Source organism: Lonchura striata, chromosome 2 (genome assembly GCF_046129695.1).
Source record: "Lonchura striata isolate bLonStr1 chromosome 2, bLonStr1.mat, whole genome shotgun sequence".
Taxonomy (NCBI): domain Eukaryota; kingdom Metazoa; phylum Chordata; class Aves; order Passeriformes; family Estrildidae; genus Lonchura; species Lonchura striata.
The window spans coordinates 64,642,228-64,665,513 of record NC_134604.1 but is presented as its reverse complement, the minus strand read 5'-3'; the positions used below and the strand labels follow the sequence as shown (position 1 = coordinate 64,665,513).

Sequence of the window (23,286 nt, the reverse complement as noted above, 5' to 3'; positions counted from 1 at the left end):
CCATTAACAAAGATATTAAACTGTAGTCAGTTTGTACTCCAAAAAGTTTCATCTCAACTTCATTTAACATCTGCGCTAGAATGAACTGTTTTGTCAATAATTCCTTGTTGAAAACATGATTTCAGTTATAATTATAATTTATACGAATATAACTAACACTATACATAACCACAAAAACCTACCTATTCTGGACTGTACACTGAGATTAAATTTTAATTGTCACTAGTGACAGTACTTGATCACTTCCTGTCAACAACATTTCCAACCCCTCACCAATCTTATCCAAGAGCAATCTGAGAGAGACTGAGGTCTTTAAATATTTTTTTGGAAACAGCTATGTTGCTTATAGTGTCTTTTTTCTTGCCTTTATTACACATCAAAGAACATGCATGTGTGTGTCAGTGTACATTTAAAAATAATGTTATACATTCCATAATCACAGTAAAAAGACTTCAGAGTCCAAACAGAAGATTTAAACTATAGGTAATGGAACAACTTATTTAGTCTAGTAAATTACTAAGTCTTTCCCCTTTGTTCACAGATCAAGAAGTTGTATTTTGGCTTTGAAACAAAAAGAGTAAGAGTGATCAAAAGACAGGAAAAAAGCATAAATGAAACACATTGCTTCTGATGAGATCTAAAGTGGGAAGGAGCTTGAAAAAGTTTGACTTGAAAAGTAGGTTTTAAAGAGCCAAAGTGGAAGCAAAAAAAGAAACATGGAGAGTGCCCAGCACAGGTGGGCAGAGCACTAGTGCCAGAAAGGTGAAAACAATTATTGAGACAACAGCAGAAGAAACATCATAAGCCAACATGACAAAAATCTGAGAAGAACTTTAGAAAGATGGAGGGTGATTTTGGATTGGGTTTTGGAATCAGTGTTGGTTAGGCCATGTGGTCACATTAACTGTAAGTACATGAAATTTACAAACCAGAATCAGACCCAAACAGTTTTGAAAACAGACTGTGGAAGTTTCACTAGTCAAGGAATGCAACCGTATTCTGACAGAAACCAGTTGCATTTCTTCATACCACAAGGCAATGGGAAATAAAGTGTGGATGCCACATTTAGTGATACTGGACTTAATATCTCTGCCTGCATGGCAATAGATATTTGGACTTTTATAAACAGACTTTTAGACATTTTCATGACTGTTAAAGAAATGGAGAATAGGTTTAAGACAATGCCTCATTTACAGAATGTAAAGGTAAAGAAAACATTTCAGGAAGGACTCTTGAGGCAGCTCTCTGCCTCTAGACATACCTTGCAGGAAAAGAAGTACTGAAAGTTACAGCTCAGCAACACTCTTGCATAACCCAGGCAAAGCCCCATGCATTAAAATTCATAAATAGCCACTTGCGTAATAATTCATTAATGAAATAAAAGAACAAAAAGAGTATGGAAGCAACAGAAAGGTTATTAGTTAAGTACAGCAACACAGGCAACTGAAACACTCTCACAGATGGCTGTTTAAAATTTTCAAATTCTTACCGTGTTTCAGCAGACTAATTTGATCTTTGGTCTTTGAACACCATATTATTTGACATACTGTGAATTATGAGTATTTGTTCTGAGACACAGTAGATACTGCACACCTTGCTTCCACATGGCCTTCAGAGTTGAATTGTAATAGAAAATTACACAATCAATTAAGTATCCAAATATTCCCATGAATCCCATTTGCTGTTTCCATTCCCTTCCCCTGCTCTCCTAATTTCCTTAGCAAGCTAGTAAAGACACTTTGGCAAATCTTTTTGCCCTTGAAAGTTATGAAATGCTCATGTTGTTGGAAAATATTAAAAAATGCTGACATTTGTCTGCCATATTTTTCCTCCTTTACCAGTATTTAGGAACCAAAATTATTTCATTTTTACTAACTTATTGGAAAAGCATATCTGGAATTGTTTACATTGTTTAGTACACAACAGCTACAAAAAGTTATATAATAACAAAAATCAGGCATCACTACTATTTAGAAATTAAGATTATGCCTTATCAACAGAGGGCAGTCTTTGATAACTATACATTTGAATGAAGACTTGGAGAACAGTAAACTTCTGTTTGTTTAACACAGGATTGTGAGTTGTGTAGGTTTCCAGTAAGGAATATACACCTGTGATCCATCATCAAAAGCAGAAGCCAGATGCCCCCAGGAAGGGTTGCATTTAAAATAAGAAATATTTGCATTATTTTTAAAATAAACAAATGTCTTAAAATATTTATTTATTAATGCTGTGTTAAATTAGGAAGTCTTCTGTGCCCTAAATATTTCTGTTTCTATTTAGACTTGAAAATAAAGTTTAGTAATGTAGCAAACCTGCAAGTTTTAATGCAAAGATATGTATATTTTTTCCCCTGGTCAAATACCAGTTCCTTTATTCACTAAAAATTTATTTTAAAAGATCAACGGACTTGTTATTGGGCCTAATTCTGATCTGCCACGCTAACTTCAGGGACAATTGGTAGGAAAACAGTTTGGATTTACATCTATGTTATTAGATCAAAACTTGGCCAAGATGAATTTTCTTCAGGTACAATTTGAACACAAGTGTTGGCATAATCCAAGGAAAATACTTTCAAAATTCTCATCAACTCTATAATCTGGAATTTTTGTTTATGTTGTGCTGTGACAAGAAGAAGAAATAAACCAAGTCTTGCACTTTGTACTTGGACTGTGGCACAAGAGCTCACTGATTTGTTTGACAAGACAGCAACTCTTAAAAATAAAGAGGACTTCTGCTGTTTGTACATGGAGATTTACTATTTGGTGATGAGGATATCAAAGGTCAAAGAACCAGAGCCTATATCCATGGAAAATAAGAAATTTCTGTGTGAGACATGGGGCAACTTCATCCCTTTACTATTTTTTTATTTCTTTTTTTCCAGAGACAGCAAAATATCTTAAAAAAATTATTTGGTATGTCTTGGTCATTGGTGCCTGGGACTCAACTGAAATATTTTCCTTTTAATCTTACAAATAAGACATTCATTGCTGAAATCCAGGGTGATTGTCTCATAGGAGTACAAAAATGGTATTAGCATTGCTTAACTTGGTAGATATCTAACTACTAGAACTACTACTCCCTGCAGCAGCATCCGAATCCATAAGTCTACTGCATAGGTTTAGTTCATAAAACAGCTTTCAGCAGTATTCCATAGGTATGTCAGTAATAGAATATAAAAATATATCACAAATTACAATAATGCAGTGCTGTAGAACTGAATAGGAATCTCTACTGATTTCCTCCCCACTCCAAACCAAACTGAATTATTAAAAAGAATACTTAAATGTGAATGTAGCTGTACCCACACTGCAAAATTCAAATTCTAAACTGGTGTTTTGCCATACAGAAAGCAAGATCACGTGCCATAATGTTGCTCCACCACTTAAGGATACTGTAAGACATAACTTTAAAAGAAGGAATATAAAAATTACACAAATGTTGAGACAGCCTTGTGCTGTCTTTGAATCTGTCTCCTTGTTGTATTTGTTAGAAACCTTTCTTAAAACGGCATGCGGATCATATTTCATAAACAACAAAGAATGTTAGCAACCCTGAGACAGGCTGCATCGAAATTCAGAGCCTGCTATCGGGAATTTTAATGGGAAAGAACTCCAAGTTCGGAGTTAATGTGCTTTTTTAACTGCAGGCACAAGGTGGCAGAGATACCGTGAGCCTTTCATTACCCGCTGCTGTGCCTCGCCGCCTCCGAGGAGCGACACTGGGCACTACCTGGTGCCAGCTGCTGCGCCCGAGGTATTTATCCGATGTTCCTCGTGGCGCAGAGCCGCGGTGCCGGCAGGCAGCTCCGCCGCCGCCCGGGCCGCTTGTCCTCCTGTGACCCGTCCCGTTCTCCCTGGGGCACTCCTGCCGCCCCCCGCTCCCCGCCACCGGACCCGGCTCTCGGGCAGCCCGCTCCGGCCGCCGCTGGATCCCGGGCGGCACCGCCGCTGGAACCCGGGCGGCACCGCCGCTGGATCCCGGGCGGCACCGCCACCCCGAGGGGCAGGGAAAGCCCGAGCACTGCCCGGCGGCGAGCCGGGAACAGCCCAGCTTTAGTTCTGCCCCCGGGGGCCAGGCGGGAGCGGGGAAGCGCAGCGCAGGAGGCGGCGGCGCGCTCCCGCCGCGCCCGGGGCTGGCAGAAGTGCGGTCCTACGCTGCGGGAAAGCAGCGCCGCCCTCGCCCCGAGCGGAGCGCTCCCTTCTCGGGGCCGCTGGCGCCAGCAGAGCAATCCGTGCCCGCCACCTTCCCGCTCCCGCACCGCCGGAGCTCATCCCGCCGCCTTCGCTCCGCAACCTGTTGGGCGGCGGCAGGCAGGAGGGAAGGAGAGCCCTGCCCCTCTCGTAACTTACATGATTGGCACGCAGCTCTGTCCAATCGCGCAAGGCGGCTTCTCCCACTGCGGGTGCCCATTGGCTGCTCGGAGGCGCGGGGCGGGGCTTGCCGGGCGCGGGGCTCCCCTCCGGAGCGGAGCGCGGCGCGCTCAGAGCGCAGCGTGTGCGCGGGGTGAGCGGCGCCGCGCCGGCGGCAGAACTGGGGCCGCGATTCGGCCGCTGCTGGAGATTCCCGACGCTTCCCTCCGCCGGCAAGGACGATGCAGCCTCTCCTCGCCGGGCCGCGGCGGCTGCTGGCCGGCTTGCTGCTGCTGCTGGCCGGCTGCGCCTGGGCTGGGGCGGCGGAGCCCCCTCCAGGCAGCAGCGCTGCGGTCTCCTCGCCGTGGTCGCCGGAGGCGGACCCCGTGGTGGTGGCCAACCGCGGGCTGCGGGTGCCCCTGGGCCGCTCCGCCTGGCTGGACCCCGCGCGGGACCTGGTGCTGCAGGTGCAGCCGGGTGACCGCTGCCACCTCACCGTGCTGGACGAGGACCCGCTGTGGCAGCGCCCGGGCCGCCTGAGCCCGCGGCGCTTCCCCTGCGACTTCGGAGCCCGCGAGGTGCAGTACTCGCACCTGGGCGGCCGCAGCCCGGCCCGGGACCGCGTCCGCCTGCAGCTGCGCTACGACTCGCCGAGCCGCGCCCTGGTGCTGCCCCTGGTGCTGGAGGTGGAGGTGCTCTTCACCCAGCTGGAGATCGTCACCCGCAACCTGCCCCTCACCGTGGAGCGCCTGCGGGGCACCAGCAACCCGCTGGACGCCCGCAGCCTGGAGTTCGCCTTCGAGCCGGGCCGGCAGCGCTGCCGAGTGGGGCTGCTGCCGCTGCTGGCCGGGCTGCCCCGCTACGGAGAGATCCTCAACTACCCGCCGGCGGCGACGGGCGGGGAAGCGGCGGAGGGCGGCCCGATGCCGTCCTTGATGTGGGACTGCGAGGAGTTCCTGCGCCTGGGGCTGCGCTACCGGCACACGGCCGCCGGCGGCTCCCCGAACCGCGACCTGGTGCCGCTGGTGGCCGAGCTGCGGGAGGCGGCGGGCGGCGGGGCGCTGCTGAAGCGCGAGTACTTCCAGGTGCTGGTGCGGATCCGCGCCGGGAGTGAGAACGTGGCCCCCAAACCCAGCTTCTTGGCCATGCTAATGATGGAGGTGGATCAGTTTGTGCTCACCGCCCTCACGCCCGACATGCTGTCAGCTGAGGATGCAGAGTCACCTCCCGATTTACTGCTTTTCAACATCACCTCTCCCTTTGGTCCTGGCCAAGGCCACATGGTCAGCACAGACGACCGGAGCTTGCCTGTCACCTCTTTCAGCCAGCGGGATGTGCGGGAGCTGCGCATTGCCTATCAGCCACCCATGGAGGACTCTGATCGGGAGAGGCTCTTTGAGCTTGAACTCGAAGTGTTGGACCCAGAGGGTGCTGCCTCAGAACCCTTTACCTTTGTGATTGTGGTGAAGCCCATGAACACCCTGGCACCCGTGGTGACCCGCAACACCGGTCTCGTGCTCTATGAGGGGCAGTCAAGGCCCCTTTCGGGCCCAGGTCCCAGCCCCAACCTGGTGGTCAGTGATGAGGATGACCTTGAGCAGGTGCGGGTGAGTGTGGTAGCAGGGCTGAGGCATGGCCACCTCACTCTCCTGGAGGACACCCCAGGACCTGCTGCCCCACGTAAACACTTTACAGTGGCTGAGCTGGCAGCAGGCCGAGTCATTTACCAGCACGATGGCAGCGAGTCTCCGCTCAGTGACAACCTTGTCCTGCGGCTGGAAGATGGTGGCTCTCGCCACCGTGTTGAGTTCCTTTTCCCCATTACCCTGGTGCCCACAGATGACCAGCCACCCCTACTTAATGCTAACACAGGGCTTGCCATGGCTGAGGGTGAAACAGTGCCCATCACCGCTCGTGCTCTTAGTGCCACTGACATTGACTCGCAGGATGCCATCCTGCTCTTCACAGTAGAGTCTGGCCCCACAGCTGGGCAGCTCCTGCTCCGTCAGGCACAGCCACCTCCTGGCTGGGAAGAAGAGGAAGAAGAGGAGGGCTTTTCTTGGAGGAAGGTGCCAGGTGTAGCAGGGAGCTCCCTCATCTATGAAAAGCCAGTGAGAGAGTGGCTGCAACAGGACATTGTAGAAGGGCGTCTCTTTTACCACCACTTTGGAGCTCACAGCCCTGGCCCTGGGGTTGTGTTGGACCAGTTCATCTTTAGAGTCCAGGATGACAATGACCCACCCAACCGCTCTGGACCACAGACTTTTGTGATCAGGGTTCATCCTGTAGACAGATTAGCTCCAGAGCTCCACAGTAGCAGCAGCCTGCATTTAATAGTTGCAGAGCAGCAGGTGACCCCCCTGCGGAGGAAGCACTTGTGTTACACAGACCAGGACTCCGGGGACCGTGAACTTCGCTACACGGTAATCCAGCCTCCCACTGACACTGACTCCAATCACCCTCCTGATGCATATGGAGCACGCCTTGGATCCCTGGTGCTGACTGAGGATCACTCTGTGGAAGTTACGCATTTCACCCAAGCCCAGATCAACCATCACAAGATCTCGTACCGTCCTCCACAGGAAGAGCTGGGGGTGGCTCCTCATTTGATTCAGTTCCAGTATCAAGTGCAAGATGCGGCTGGCAATGTGGCCAAAGGGACTTTCACCATCTACCTACAGCCTGTGGATAACCAGCCTCCCGAAATCACTAATACTGGCTTCACTTTGCCCGAAGGAGGCAGCCATGTCCTTAGTCCAACTGAGCTGGATGCCAGTGACACGGACACTGAACTTGCCCGTCTCAGATTTATCCTGACCCAGGCTCCTCGGTATGGGCAGCTGCAACTCTCTGGGTACAGTCTGGTTCCAGGTGGTATCTTTGGCCTGGAGGATATCAGACAAGGGAGGGTGGTGTATGTGCACAGTGGAGCTGAGGCCAACAGTGATACCTGCAGGCTTGATGTGAGTGATGGGGTTCATTTTGTGCCCATCACGCTGAAAATGAGTGTGCACCCAGTTGATGATGAGGTTCCTACACTACGATTGCCCCCGGGAACTCTTGGTTCCTACCTAGATGTGCTGGAGAATGGTGCTTCTGAAATCACTGCTAATGTCATTCAGGGCACAGATGAGGATACAGATGACTTTATGTTGACCTTCATTGTAGAGGATCCTCCTCAGCATGGGAGCATCCTGGTTCAAGGGGTGCCTGCAGAGAGATTTTCCCAGAGAGATCTGCTGGATGGTGCTGTGGTATATGCTCACACCGGTGGCGAAATAGGCCTTCTGCCCAAAGAGGATACTTTCAACCTTACCTTGTCTGACCTGTCTGAGAAGTGGCGTGTCAGGGGCAATATTGTTCAAGGAGTTTCAGTCTTGGTGACCATTCTTCCTGTTGACAGTCAAGCTCCAGAAATCTTTGTGGGGGAGCAGTTCATGGTGACGGAAGGTGACAAACGGGTCATTACTCTTGCTCACCTCAGAGCTGAAGATGTGGATACTCCTAGTGATGATATACTATGCACAATTGTTGCTCAGCCCACATCTGGGTATGTAGAGAACATCTCTCCTGCCCCAGGATCTGAAAAATCCAGGGCAGGTGTAGCTATAAGTGCTTTTACTTTGAAGGACCTCCGTCAAGGGCACATTTTTTATGTCCAGAGTATACATAAGGGTGTAGAGCCTGTTGAAGACAGATTTGCTTTGCGCTGTTCTGATGGCATTAACTTTTCCCAGAGGCACTTCTTCCCTATTGTTATTGTGCCGATCAATGACGAAGAGCCTGAAATCTTCCTCCGAGAGTTTGTTGTGATGGAAGGCATGAGCCTGGTGATTGATACCCCTATCCTCAATGCAGTTGATGCGGATGTCCCTGCTGATGAGTTAACTTTCACAATCACCAGGCTTCCCAGGCACGGCCACATTGTGAACCAGCTGGTCAATGGAACTGTCCTAGTGGAGAGCTTCACCTTGGATCAGATAACAGAGAGCTCCAGCATTCTCTACGAACATGATGACTCTGAGACCAGGGTGGATGGTTTTGAGGTGCAACTCTCAGATGGTAAACACACCGTTAGGAAAATGGTGCCCATCATGGTTATTCCTGTAGATGATGAGACGCCCAGAATGGCCATCAATGACGGTCTGGAGATTGAAATAGGGGAAACTAGAACTATTAATAACAGAATATTGAAGGCTACTGATCTTGATTCTGAAGACAAAACCTTGACATACATTATAACTTATGGGCCAGGACAAGGTCTCTTACAGAGAATAAAGCCTTCAGGTGGAGTTGAAAATATCACCCGGGGAATGAACTTCACCCAGGATGAAGTGGATAGAAATTTGATTAGATATGTGCATTTTGGCCAGCAAGGAGTTCGTGATCTCATCAAGTTTGATGTGACAGATGGAATAAATCCTCTCATTGACCGCTACTTTTATGTGACAATAGGCAGCATTGATATTGTCTTCCCAGATGTTATCAGCAAAGGAGTTTCTCTGAAAGAAGGAGGGAAGGTAACCCTTACTACTGATTTGCTTAGTACCAGTGACCTGAATAGTCCAGATGAGAACTTAGTTTTCACCATTACCAGACCACCTGTTCGTGGTCATCTTGAATGCACAGATCAGCCTGGGGTACCCATCTCCACTTTTACTCAACTCATGTTAGCAGGCAATAAAATCTATTACATTCATACTTCAGAAGATGAGGTGAAAATGGACAGCTTTGAATTTGAGGTGACTGATGGCTATAACCCTGTGTTTCGTACTTTCAGAATTTCTATCAGTGATGTGGACAATAAGAAACCTGTTGTTACAATCCATAACCTGGTTGTGAGTGAAAATGAATACAAATTGATAACCCCATTTGAACTGACTGCAGAAGACAGAGATACACCTGATGCACTGCTAAAATTTATCATCACTCAAATACCAATTCATGGCCAGATCATGTTCAATAACTCCAAACCAGTCACCACCTTCACTAAACAAGATCTGAATGAAAATCTAATCAGCTACAAACATGATGGCTCAGAATCAGTTGAGGACAGTTTCTCTTTCACTGTTACAGATGGCACTCATACTGATTTCTATGTTTTCCCCAACACTGTGTTTGAAACAAGGAAGCCTCAGACTATGAAGATTCGAATAATGGCTGTGGACAACAGTATACCTCAAGTTGTAATAAATAAGGGTGCTCAGACTCTCCGTGTTCTGGCCACTGGTCACATTGGGTTTCTGATTACCAACAAAGTGCTGAAAGTGGAAGACAGGGACAGTTTACATGTTACTCTTAAGATCAGAATCACGGAGGGTCCACGCCATGGCTTCCTGATTCACCTGGGGAAAGGCAACCATAGCATCAGCCAGTTCACCCAAGGTACTACAATACTTCATGTGCTTTCTTTAGATCACTGGGAACATTATTTTCCTGCTAAACTCTATAGTAATTGATGGGAGAAACTTTCCAACAATGAGCTTATTTATTATGTCTTCACAGTTTTTTACATCTGTTTATTTTTTATTACATCCATGACAGCTTTAAACAAGAAATGTAGTCTGCTGGGTAAACACTGATTGAAGTAGCTTCATTTCTTTGGAGAGCTTAGTCCAAATAACTGTAATTTGCACTTTTTGTAAGTCATAGTGATAAAGGTTTGGATAACAGAATTGGGCTGTACATCTTGAGACAGTGCTTTCTTTAACCAGTTTTATTTAGAAAATACTATGGGAGTGGCCAAGCTATTATTAACTAATGACTAGGGTATCGGTTGCTGTACAGTCTGAGCACACCTAACTGTAAAAGCAAAATCCTTTCCCCACTAGTGGGAAATAATATATTACAACTGCATTTGTTGTTTTAATTACACAAATCTTTACCACAAAGTGTTTGTGGTAAATTAAAAGGTAATGTAAACATTTTAAAATTATGTTAGAGGTACTTACACTTTTTACATGGAACTAAAACATTCGGTGTTATAAATAGGGCAAAACCCACACGTGTCATATATTCTGAAATAAACCTTCAACCCAAGTCTTTGAAGTAACTGTAATTAGTATGGGAGCATTAGCTATTCTCTGGAGAATTTTCCATGTTACTTTACAATGACTTAATGGCTAATTAACTAGCAATGAAGTTAGGTTTTTTTGCAGGCTTGTGCAGCTGTGGAATGAGCAAACAGCACCAAAAGCATGGACACTCAGAGTTAAATGGCTAGGTTGGACTGTGTAGGTGGAAAGACTTGAGTTGAACACTTGCAGTTGGCTGTGTTTCATTTCACAGAGCCCATACCAGTACATATCCATGTTAAAGTCTTGGCTGTAGCAATGTTCTTGTCAGATATACCAAGTCTTTCTAATAGGCCTGATGAACTTTGCAATGACTGAAGTGTCTTAAGTTTTGCAGTACTAGTACAAAAAAGATGATGAGAAGAGACCAAACTGTCCAAGCTTTGGGGACCATCACAGTTCCTTAAATGTAAGGCTTCAGTAGTGAACTGCAAGTAATATTGAGAGTGTTGTCAGAATAAGTGAGAAACAAAAGAAAAAGGGAGTGAGCAAATAAACATATTATCACTTATTTTAGTGGGTTTTCTCCTACATTGAAGAATTTATAATTATTGAACAGATGTTTCTCGAAAGCAGAGGAACAGTGATATCCCTTTTTTTTTTTTTTTAATTTTTTTTGAGGATGTAGAGCACTTGGGAGAGGTACCATTCCCTCCTGTGCCATGTGGCCAGGCGTACGTTTTTCTGATGACCAAAATGAAGTTGCTACTTGAATTGGTTGTCCAACCACATACCATGAAGGCTGTCTTAATATCCTGGGTCTGCCCAAGCTGAGTAAGAAGCATGCAATCCTTAGGAAAAGTTGGTTTTAAAGCTAGTGACGATCCCCAGGAAGTGATGTAACTTCACACACAGTACTAGCACAAGCACTCTTGTTTTGTGTTGGATTGAAGAGTGTTTTTAAAAAATAAACATTTCTTCAATAATATTGGTCTTTGAGATGGTCATGCTTATGCTACACTGAGACAAATAATTGTCTAATGTTCAGGGCAAAAATAAAAAGGCCCTCTTTTTTTCATATTCATGAAGATCCCAGTGTAAGCACAGATCTTGCAAAGGACTTTGGGAAGCCTCTGCATTGACTATTGGACCTGTTGTTACATGCTTTCTTTTTATGTTTTGATCTTCCCCTCTCTTTAAGCCTCTTATCCTGTCATGTGCCACCTCTTTCAAAATGCTGAATAGTTCCAGTTTCATCAACACGTGTCCATTATGTCTTATGGGGCTTGTAAAACTTCATTAGAGTCTTCCAGTTTATGTTGGGACTTCTCAAGGTCACTTGATCCTATCTTTACTCAAAACTGGGGCAACTTTGTAGTCAAATGAAGCTCTTCAGGACATAATGCAAAAATTTTGAAAGCTTCTTGCTAGTTTGTGAAGGCAGCCTGACCACCTTTTAGTAAGGTAACAAGAATCATTGTGTGCAAGCAATGGGAACAGTCTGGTTTCTCAGATCCTGTAACTGAAATAGGGCAGAGCAATATTAGCTTTCTGCTAGTGGGTATAATTATATTTTTTGAAATAGAAAATTATGCTTGATGTATTTCAAAATTATGTTGGAGAATTCCATTATAAAATTAATTTTATCAGGCACTGTAGTTACATGATTATGAATTGTGCTTAAAACTAGGCAAGTTTTTATATAGCTAGCACAACCTAATCATCTATGGAAAGAAAGCATAGACTTGCTCAAGTGACTCCAAACATGTTGTTAAGGAACAGAAAACAGGTAATTCTTTGCAATTATTTTGACAACATTAAGGTCTTTGGATGGCAAGTGCCCTTTTTTTCTTATGAGATGGTCCTGGTCCTGCAAACACCAGTTCAAGTGTTTATATTTATGTGTGCTGGAACCATAGATTTTGATAAAGCTACCCACATGAGCATAGCTGAGTACTTGTGGGTTTGCCAGATGAAAGATTTATGTGCTCCTTGGCATGAAGACGTATTTGCTTGCATCCTCTTTATGGCTCCATGAATTTTTGATCTTTAATTTTCAAACATTTATGGAAGAGATTCTTCAGTTGCATATATTTGCTGATAATGCTCTTAACTTGTTTGCACTAAAAGATGTCTGGCTACTTTTGGAACTGAAGATTTTGTGAAGCTCTAACAAAAGTGCTTTGGAGTTTTTTTTACTTGTGCATCCACCCTAATATCAGAGGAGAACTTGGGTGCTACTTGAGCTTCACTTTAATGTGATTAATTTCTAGCACTTTTACTAACAGAAGTCCTTTAAAGAAAGTGACAAAAATTAGGTTTTATGTGCATACATGGTTCTCATCACTACTCAAGGAAACCAGAAAAAAACAATATTAACAAATACTTGTTTATCTTTTACATACTTTATGGTAACTGCTGGTTCAAAATTCTACATCAGTTTTTGTCCCTTACTGAAGTAATTTCTGTTTACTTTAATTGCAGTTAATCACTGTAACTGCCCTCTGCAGTACTTTGCAGGTTGAAGAATGACAGCATCAATATCAATATCCTCATGGAGCTGCACCTCTGTTTAAGAAAATGAACCACAAAAAATCTGAAGTAGTTCTGACTGTCAAGCCCACATTTTTAAATTCTATTTCACTTTGTAAATACAGCTTAAAAGAAAAAGAGGCCTGGGAAGGAGGAAGTAAAGAGAGAGAGAATGAAGGATATCTGTAAAACTTCAACACTATTAATACTGAAATTCCTGAGTTATGCTGTGGGACATTGACCTCTCTCTTGTTGAAGCTAAACTATTTAATACATGTCAAGTTTTTCTAAAAGAGGTTTTCTATCTTCATAATATAAAATAAAGTCTATTTTTCCTCTTTCCAGCTGATATCGATGATATGAAGATATGCTATGTTTTACGAGGGCGTGACAATGCCACCAGTGACATTTTTCATTTTTTGGTTGAAGACAGTGGTGAGTAGTCCTAAAATCTCAGTTTTTCTTGTTATTTAAAGACAAAGAATTTAAGTATGCTTTGGGAGTTGAAGAATGTCGAATTTAATTGAGAGAATTCTGTGCAATCTCCTGGAATGTGATTGATTTTATGGCTTTCCTATATTTTGAACTATTTCTGATTATTATGAAGAGAGGTGTCAATAAAATGGTGATTGCACCTAGTGAAAAAACCTTGACCTACTCTAGCAAGAAAGTGAAAGTCTACTCAGTTACCTTCTATACTCAGATACTACTTTCTGTAATTTTACCTTTGTATTCCTTATCCAGGCTCTTCATACATAAATTCTCCTAAGTCTATCTTGAGAAACTTTTCATTTATGGTTATTGTTATTTATCTTTTTAAAAGTTCCAATTTTAAGATTCATATCAAAACATTACTCATATCAAAACTTGTACCTGTTGTGTAGAGTTCAAATTTTTATTCTAGGTACTTACCATAACAGAATTCTCAGTGGCTTGTCAAAGATCTTTGTCAGGCGACTGGTGTGAATTCTCCTGGCTAATACTATTTTCTGGGATTGTGGGGGATGCAAAAGAAAATTATTTTAAAAAATTGAGAATACTGGCGTGTACTCATTTGAGGAAGAATTATGTTGGGATTTTTTATTTAGTTCAAAAGCACAAAGAACAGTTTAAAGTGTAAGCAAAAGACATCAACAGGCTCTTTTGTCCCCATACAAAGTCTGACATAATGTGGATATTCCTAAATGTAGATATTCCTCTGTGTGGTAACAGGTGGCTATATTATGTTACTTTAATGCCTTTTTAAATATGTGATACATAACTCTATGAGTAATTGACAATGAATATTATTAGTTGTTTTAATAATAAATTTCTTAGAAAGAATGCTTCAAGTTAGCTGATTGTCAGCTCATGTACACAGCTTGTATTACTGCTTCACAAGAAGCATAGACAATTAAGGGTATTAAGATCAGTGAGCAGGGATTTGTCTTGTCTGTCACAGACTGGACAGTTTTGTCACTGTCTACCATTGCTGGAGTGGGATATTAAAACATGTTTTACTCTTTATTGTGCTGGACAAGCACAGAGGAAACACTACCTTTCGAGACTTTTGGAAATTTTTTTGCAAATCTTTGTGACATTAGAGACCAGGTAGTGACATAAGAGTATGCAACACTCGACTTATTTTCCATAAATGTTTTTTTTCACTGAGATATAGATTAGAGAAGCTTAAAGGTACATCAAATGGAATATGAGATGCTGTCTTTTCATATGTCTTTTTTATAACAGGTGTCAGCACAAGGTGACATTATTCATTATTTTTTTGAGTTATTCTTTTAATAGATGAACAAATATTCAGTCTTGATATTGTTTCAAGATTCTGTGTGTTGGGAGTAATTAAAGCTGATGAAAGTTTGCTCTCAGTGAGCTGTTTAACATAAATTCTTCAAACTGAGTTGCCCCTCAAGAGACTAACATTTGTGGGACTTGTCTCTGTGCCATTTAACACTTCATAGTGGCAAATAAGTAGTCAAAGTAAATTGCACCTAATATATGATGTTTTTTTCCATTGAAAAGCTTACCTGTCACATCTGCTTCTATTTGGCAGAGTTGTAACAGCCTGTCAACTGTAGCAGCATGCTATTTTTCAGAATACAAAAAATCATGATAACAAGGTGCTTGCTGATTTTTTAGAGCCTTTGGAAGTTATGACATTACTGTCATAGACACTACTTAGCTAGATGGTAAGATGTTTTTTGCTGTGCTGAGGCTATTTGTTGACAGAAAAATGAGCTTTGTTGCATTTCAGAGTATTTCTGATTTTGAAGATGGTAAAGACACATTTAAAATTGATGAAGTTGTGATCAAAACATTAATAATTGTCTGTCTGAAATATCTCAAGTTAATTAGCAATGTCTTTAGAATCTCTAATGGATGAAAAATCTAGCTATTTAATCTACTTCTATTTCCACTCTCCTCAGAAAGACTTCAAAGCCAGTGTTTTGCAACTCAGATGTATTTTGGCAGACTTTCAATTAGTTGTACCAAGGCTATTGTTTAGGTTTTTTTTTTTATTTTAAGCCAAATCATATTAAGAGATTCCACACAAGAGCTGAATGAAAGGTGGAGCACAGGTGATCAACATCCATTGTAGAAAGCCACACTTCAGACTTCCGTCTCATGTATCAAGATTTTTGCAGTAGTAACAGGTTTGCGCTACCCTGAAGTGCCTAATGCGATAAATTAAATAAATGGGACTTTGCTTAAACTGAATTGTGTGAGAGTCCCTGAGCTATCTGGTTCAAATCAAGAAGCATTTCAAAACATGATTCAATGAATGAATGTGCATTCATATAATTCAGCTAATGTAATTTCAAATAACTTATAAACCCTAAAATAATTCAAATCTTGCAACCCAAGTATTTTATATATTCTAGGCTTTCATGCCTCAGCAGGGGGAACATACAACAGCATTTCCTGCTTTTCATATGATATGAATTAGTGTAGTGTTACCCAGACCTGTAGTGTTGCCTGTAAAATACTTTTTGCATGTCCTGTGATATTTGTTCATAGTCTCTGAACTGCAAATAGTAGAAGAGCATGGCTTCCTCTAGGTCTGTCTTTTGGTGGCTGACCTGCCACGCTCATTATACCATAACCTATGAAAACAAATGCAGAAGCTCTTAAATGACGATAGTCTGACTGGGGCCTGAGGCTGTTATTTCGTGCAATTGCCTGGAGACCAAGTACAAGGAGTCATCAAACTGCTCTGCTGTGAGCTTTGTTGTGTATTTGGAATTTTGTTTATCTTCTCGCACGCAGTAGTATTTATGGTAAGCAAGTTAGGGCAACAGCAGACTGGGTGGGTAGGTGAGGGGGAAAGAGCCAAGTCAGCCCTCTGCCAGCTCTTGGCCCCTTGCCTCCTCCACTTCTCATAGTGGGAGTAAGGTGAGTGCCATGCTGCATACCAGAGCATGACCTGGGTCCTGAGAGCATGAAATATGGTACTGGAACAAGGTTTTTTGCTTAGTGGCCAGTGAGAAAACTGAAGTACAGAGAAATGAATAGTAGCTTGGCGGTTATTGCTAGGTCATAATAACTTTGCCATGATAATTAAAGTGAACAGAAATGGGCTCAATATGAAGAGAAAGGAAATCCATTTAAAAGGAAAGAAAGCCCTTAGGATTATAAGAGCATAGGCCTTCTGTATTCAAACCAAAATTAGAGGTTTCACCAGGAGGAACTGGTTCAAGTTTAAAGCTCTGAAGGAGTCTTATTGTCAGCATCAATTACCTACAAATATATGGCTGTAGAGATTTTCTGGCTGTAAATGGCATTTTAAATAAGAATAATTAAAAAGTAAAATAAACTGGACACAATTTTACCTATTTATCCACACTAATATTTTTTAAAGGTAGAAAGCAGTTTTATGCATCCTATGTAGAGATTTAGCCTCAGGATGATCTGCTATGAAGTGGGTAAGCCCATGCATTTCTGTTGTACTTAGAATAAGAAGATTCTGTAGTGTATCAGTTGCTGCTGAGTTATCTATGTGACATTTTGAAAGAAACTACTGCGGTTTGTATTAAGAATCTACTTTCAATTTTATTTTGAATTCTAATCCTAAAATAATCATGTGGAGACCTTTTGATACTGAAAAAGTGTTATGAGTCCATTTCTGCAAAACTTTGAAAGAAGTGTGGAATTTCCTTTTTCACAAAGGTTGCAAAATAGTCTCAATTGAATCACATTCCTCAAGAGTGGCCTCTACATTCCATTAAGGTGGAGAAAAGCCCTTCTTATCAAGAGAAATTAAGTGGCAGGGGTGAATCCTGATGTGTACGTTATAAAATTCTCAATTCAATGATTAATAAAGGAATGACTGCTACCAGAACACAGGGAAAGTAGGATTTTTATTTCTCATGGGGAAGTAAAATGCAAATCTAGACTGATAGTTGAACTTCTGCATGTATTTCTGCTATGCAAGTTTCAGCACTATTGAAAGACTCACTAGACTGAAAAGAAAATCCAGTTGAAAATGTTTCTGCCTTTTACTAAGTGAAAAAACACTCATAGACTAACATATCTGATGATTTTAAGGAGAAGCTGCAGTTTCCACAGCAAGTTCATATTCCTGAAAGCTTGAGAAAATTATGTGTGTATGGCATTGCACAGAGTTGGTGCTTCAGCTGAGAAAAATGGCACTAATCTGTATGGAATAAGAGTTGACACAGAAATCAGCTCCAGTGTGTTGAGCTCTGGTGCCTGTTTCACAAAACTGCACGCTACAATTTTACACTACATCCCTTAGGAGTTATTGGAGGCATTTTTACTCCTTATGTGAACTGGGCACAGAAAATGCAGTTAAAACTGAACTCTGTTGTTTACCTTCTCTTTAGTCTTTGCTCATCTGAAATTCATTATTGTCACTGCAGTAAGTCGTAATAGTTGACTAAAAATATGGATTTAATACCCAGCTATCCATTGTGTAGAAGATATTTTCTCATGAAAGGTGCTGTTTCAAATAATCGAAACTGGTTGAACTGGTTTAAGGCAATTTTTTTGCCAGATTCTGCTGATAATGTAGTGTAAAACAAACATGCCCCAAAACTGGCAGTAAACTCAAACCCCAGCACAACCTCCATCCCTCAGAGGTAGTATCAAGATGAAACACATTCCCCTGCTCAGCAGTGGGTGTCCAGGGTAGCAGCACTTCTGTGGCAGGGTAGCAGCACTTCTGTGGCAGCATGTGGACTGCTGTTAGAGAGCAGCTATTGTATTCTTTTTTTGATTCATGTAAAAAAAAAAAAAATCTTTATTCTATTCAGGTTTTGCAGATAACTCTGAAATGTTCAAGATCAGGTCATGTAAAGTCAGTGAAGGAATGTTCATTTTTTTTAAATAGTGGTCTGATCCCAGATATTTTTAAAAGAAGACCTTGTTCTTGGCCTGCTTGTTTCTTGACTAGTGCTCTCATCACAGTAGTTTGCAGTGTTTGTTCTCCCTCCTCCCTTGTCTGTCTTCTGAAGCTTGGGAAACTGTCAACCAGGATTGCAGCACCCATGGAAGAAATTTCTGTGTTGAGCCTTAATATTTTTTGTTGCAAGATTCTAGTGCTACACTAGTTAAAATGCAAAATATTACTAGTGTGTCACTAATCCTGTTACATTTTCCTGCTTTGAATAACAAAATGAGATAACCCTGATGTGGGCCTTTTGGGTCTGGAGTATTCTAAAAAATCCCCAGATCATGTGAGAGGAAGACTCATTTCCTATTCAGCTTTAATTTGAACCATAATCTGCCTGTCCCTTACCTAATTTTATTCTCTTGTCAGTGCTTGAGTCGTTGAAACTGCTTTTTTAGGACTGCTATGATATCTTGCAACACCTTGCCTCAAGGGTAGAATGGTTTCAAAGGGGAAGTAATGACAGATTCTCATAGCTGGTTTAGGAATGTAAGGATCGCTAGGGAAACAAGAATTGTTTTATTTCAGGCTCCTTGGGCAGCTTTTCTGACTTAAAGCCAAAGCATCGCAAAGCCAAGGCTCACTAAAACTGGTGATTTGCATCATTAGCTAAATCTTACTTAAACTTTGTGTTACAGATCCCTAAATTCCTTAACACAGCACTGCATTTTGCTGTACTAACATTTGGCTAAATCCCTGCTGAAGCAAGAATCTTTCAAAAACAATTCCCTGAAATTAGCCTTTAAGCCAAATTTATGAAAAGATTTCATAAACCTTTCCCAAATATGTTTATTCAAGAAATAAAGAATCATGTTCCACTGCCTAGAGAAAACTCTTTATTAAGTTTGTGAAATGCATTATTGCATATGTCATCCTTTCTTTTAGTAAACAAATATTTTTTTAGGAACTTCACCATTCTGGTATGCTTTATTAATTTGTGAGGGAATAATATTTCACCCTTTAATTGTTAAACTATAATATTTGTCAGTGCTGTTTTTCAAAGTCAAAATGCTGATGTCTTTTCCTAGGTGAGTTATAATAATAATGTCATGTCAGACCTTTTGGAATTAATATCTGATAGTTCTTAAAGTAGCAAACTGGTAAAATATGATTGGGAATTATTTGCATCATCCTTGCTTGATCTCATTTATGGCATTTGGGGCACACCAGTCTTGCCAAGGCACATCAACTACATTTATCTTTGGCTTAAAAATGAGGTCATCATATGTTGGTGGTTTGTTTGCCATCATTTGCCAAGTACTGTATTGGTTTCTGGTCCATTGCCAGGCTTGTTGCTGCTGTTTTCCACATGTCACACTTCTTACTGTAAGTATTACCAGGGGATTTAAATAGTTAGACACTACAGCTTATATAAATAAACCAAATCAAAATAAACTTTACTGTAAATAAAAAATTACTTCATGGGGACATTATTGTGAATGGGATTGCAAGGTCTCAGTGAAATTAGATACCAGTGAAAATATACAGGAGTAAGAGATGCTTATATGGGGCATATAGGAAGTCTGGTACAATTCTTACTAATCTCAGAGGAAAGATTATCATTGTCTTCTGTACTAGTTATTATATTGGTATCCTTTTCCTGGCATTTTAGACTGAATAATGGAAATTACTGAATTTTCCATTTCTAACTTGAATATCACTTTATTCTCCAAGTATGAGCATAAAAAAGACCTGCTTTGTCTAGTCAAAAAAAAATATGGTTTTTTGAGACAAATTTAGGTGATTTGGCAAGAGAATTTTTGTTTTGTTTTGATTATTTGAGTTCAAATGGTGATTTTATCCAAAAACAAAGCTTCCCCTCTGCTCCCCATCTTGGATTTTTAATATTTTTCTTAAAAAATGCAAAGCAGTTTAATTGAAGGAGTGGGTTTAGATATTGCCTTGGATTAGTAAAGGAGAGTCAGTTGTGGTTTTAGTTGTCTTTTATACAGAACTCAGGGAACTTTGTCCAAACATGGAAGTCTCAGGTGCAGTTCCTTCCCTCATTTGAGAGGCTTTTTAACCCTTACTTCCATTAATGTGCCTTTGCTTACATTCTGGTCTGCTTTGTATTGATTTTCTGTTTGTTGCCCAAGTATCTGAGTTCTTAATTACTCTTTGGAATATTGCCTGCGCTCCTTTTCCCCCTATATTTCTCCTTCGCTGGTGATACCTGCTGTGTTCCACAGAATAAAATGGCTTAAACAGGCCAGTTAGGATCAGTACCTCCCAGAATAGCCCTTAAGCTGGTGGTATAGATCAGGGTTTTGAGCAGGCAGATAGTGGTTCCATTCAGTTCTCCTTGAGTCAGGGCCAATGGTCTTTTCTTCCATATAGAATGAGAATCTGGACTGTTGGGCTGGTTGAATAGGAAGGAAATGTCTCAAACACAGTACCTGTTGATAGTATTTTTCTAGTTTCCAACTGAGATCACTTGCTGAGTGAAAATCACACTTTGAAAGAATAGATACAGTTGCAACAAAGTTTACCAGTTTAGCACTTCTAGCTCAATCACACTTGTTTTCCTGAGCTGAATAGTGCCATTGATTTCATTTGACCTGGTCAGATGAGAGACAAGGAAAGTATAAGGTAGCCCTATAAGTACTTAACAGGCTTTTTACTTAAAAATAATCCACAATTTAGCTTTTATATTCTTGTGATAAAGAGTAAGGCCCAAATAGCAGCAAAAGAAGCATGACAATGAGCAGTAAAATTAGGTCAAAATGCAAGAATTAAAGGGATTAAGGAGACACACTAGGCTTTAGAAGAATTGAGAACTCTCAGCGGTAACACTGATTGCCAGTGACATGAGAACCTGCAGAAAGACGCTAATTCCTAAAGTGAACTATAATAAGCTTGTGAAATTATCTTGGTAGTCAGTTGGAAATATTTTTTGATTTGGATATTCTGAAGAGCTCTAGAGAAGGGACACTGGCTGCTGTCAAGAAATCCTGCTAACAGGTTGTTTAATTTCCCAACTTGTTTTAATCAAGAGATTCTAAACAGCCCTCAAGATAAGCTTAGCTTTTATCACCTCACTGGCTAGTTAATTGTGTAGAGTCCTCTAGAGTTCCCATACAGGTCTGTTTGAGTACTAAAAAAATGTATACAGGAAGTTTCTGGACTTCTTTAAAAATTAGGTTGATATTAATTCAAAGAGTGATAAGCATCTCTGAAATAAACAACAGACACATGAAAAAAAGTGTTCCAACAACAAAAGTTAGTGAGTATTAATCTATGGGAAAATGCTAAGAATCAAATTAAATTAAAAATGGAGAAAATATAATGATGACATGTTTTGTCATCAAAGTTTTCCAATTTGTGCATCTTAATTTGCAACATTCTCACTGGTGCAAGTTTCTGTTTTCCTTGCTAGATATTATAAGGGCAATTCTTGCCTCATCAACCTCTGTGTTTTTTCTCGAAAAATGGAGACAAATATTTTGTTTCATAAGCCCAAATTTTGCAGAACTGCCACTCTGGACTCCTGAAGGGCAGACTTTGACCTGTTTAAGAGCCTGGTTGATGGAGTCTCTTGAGAGATATTTCAGAAAGGTAGAGGGGGCCAGGAAAGCCACATGTTCTTCAAGAACAAAATCTTAAAAGTGCAGAATTAGGATGTCCTCATGTGCCAGAAGTAGGAAAGGAGACCAACTTGCCTGAAAAGAGAGCTTTGGCTGGAACTTGGGGAACATAAGAGCTTATCACCTTTGGAAGAAGGGGCAGGCAACTCAGGAGGAGTACCAGGATAACATGATATTATGCAGGCAGAAAATTAGAAGAGTCAAATCCCAAGCAGAGCTTATTCTAGCTACTGAAGTGAAAAGCCATAAAAAAATTTTCTATTAATACATTAGTGAGAAAAAAAAGAGTAAGGAAAATCTCTATCCTGAATTGGATGTGGGGAGAAATATAATGACAAAGCATGAAGGGAGCAAGTTCACCCTCAGTAAGTTTGCTGATGACACCAAGTTGGGTGGGAGTACTGATCTTGAGTGCGGGAGGGATCTGGACAGGCTGGGTCGATGGGCCAAGGCCAACTGGAAGAAGTTCAACAAGGCAAAGTACTGGCTCCCATTCTTGTGTCAGAATAATCCCATTCAGTGCTACAGGCTGGGGGAAAATGACTTGGGGTGTGCTGGTTGACAACAGCTGGACATGAGCCAATGTGTGCCCAGGTGGCCAAGAAGACCAATGGCATCCTGGCCTGTATTGGTAACAACATGGCTAGCAGGATCAGAGCAGTGATTGTCCCCTTGTAGTCAGCACTGCTGAGGCCACACCGCGAATCTTGGGTTCAGTTTTGGGCCCCTCCCTACAAGAAGGACACTGAGGTGCTGGAATGTCCACAGAAGGGCAATGGAGCTGGTGGAGCGTCTGGAGCACAAGTCCTGTGAGGAACATCTGAGGCAGCTGGGGGTTTTTACACTAGAGAAAAGGAGGCTCAGGGGAGACCCCACTGCTCTCCACCTACTGCCTGAAAGGAAGGTATAGTAAGGTGGGGGTTGGCCTCTTCTCCCAGGTGACAAGTGACAGGACAAGGGGAAATGGACTCAAGTTGCACTATGGGGGCTTAGATTGGGTACTGAAAAAAAATTTCATGGAAAAATCTCATCAGGCATTGGAACAGGCTGCCTAGAAAAGTGGTAGAATCCCCATCCCTGGAGGTATTTAAAAGATAGTTGTGGGGTGGACTCAATGATCTTAAAAGGTCTTTTCCAACCTAGATGGTTATATGATTTTATGAAATTAAAAGCCAGGAATGATACAAGCAGAGTGAAAATCCTATTAGAGTAAATTAATTAATTTGACTTGTGTTGATTATTTTATGGGTTTGGTATAGATCAGAATATCTTAGACTGGTATAGTGTGGCTTTTTTTCTCTAAGGTTTCCTTCAGTTAATTTTTCTTTAACAGATTTAACTAATTAGTTTTTGTTTTAATTACTAGAAAATATTTCATTTAGCAGTAGGCCGTTTTGAAG

At 41.7% G+C, this 23,286-nt stretch overlaps 1 protein-coding gene across 1 annotated transcript in view; it reads left to right on the top strand.

The window, feature by feature from the left end:
• The first annotated feature begins 4,594 nt into the window (after positions 1-4,594).
• Positions 4,595-23,286, top strand: part of FREM2 (FRAS1 related extracellular matrix 2) — a 118,512-nt gene continuing 99,820 nt past the window's right edge. The window contains exons 1-2 of the mRNA XM_021526624.2: positions 4,595-9,737; positions 13,244-13,333. Of these exons, the coding sequence (XP_021382299.2) occupies positions 4,595-9,737; positions 13,244-13,333 (5,233 nt within the window). The remainder of the gene's footprint in view (positions 9,738-13,243; positions 13,334-23,286) is intronic.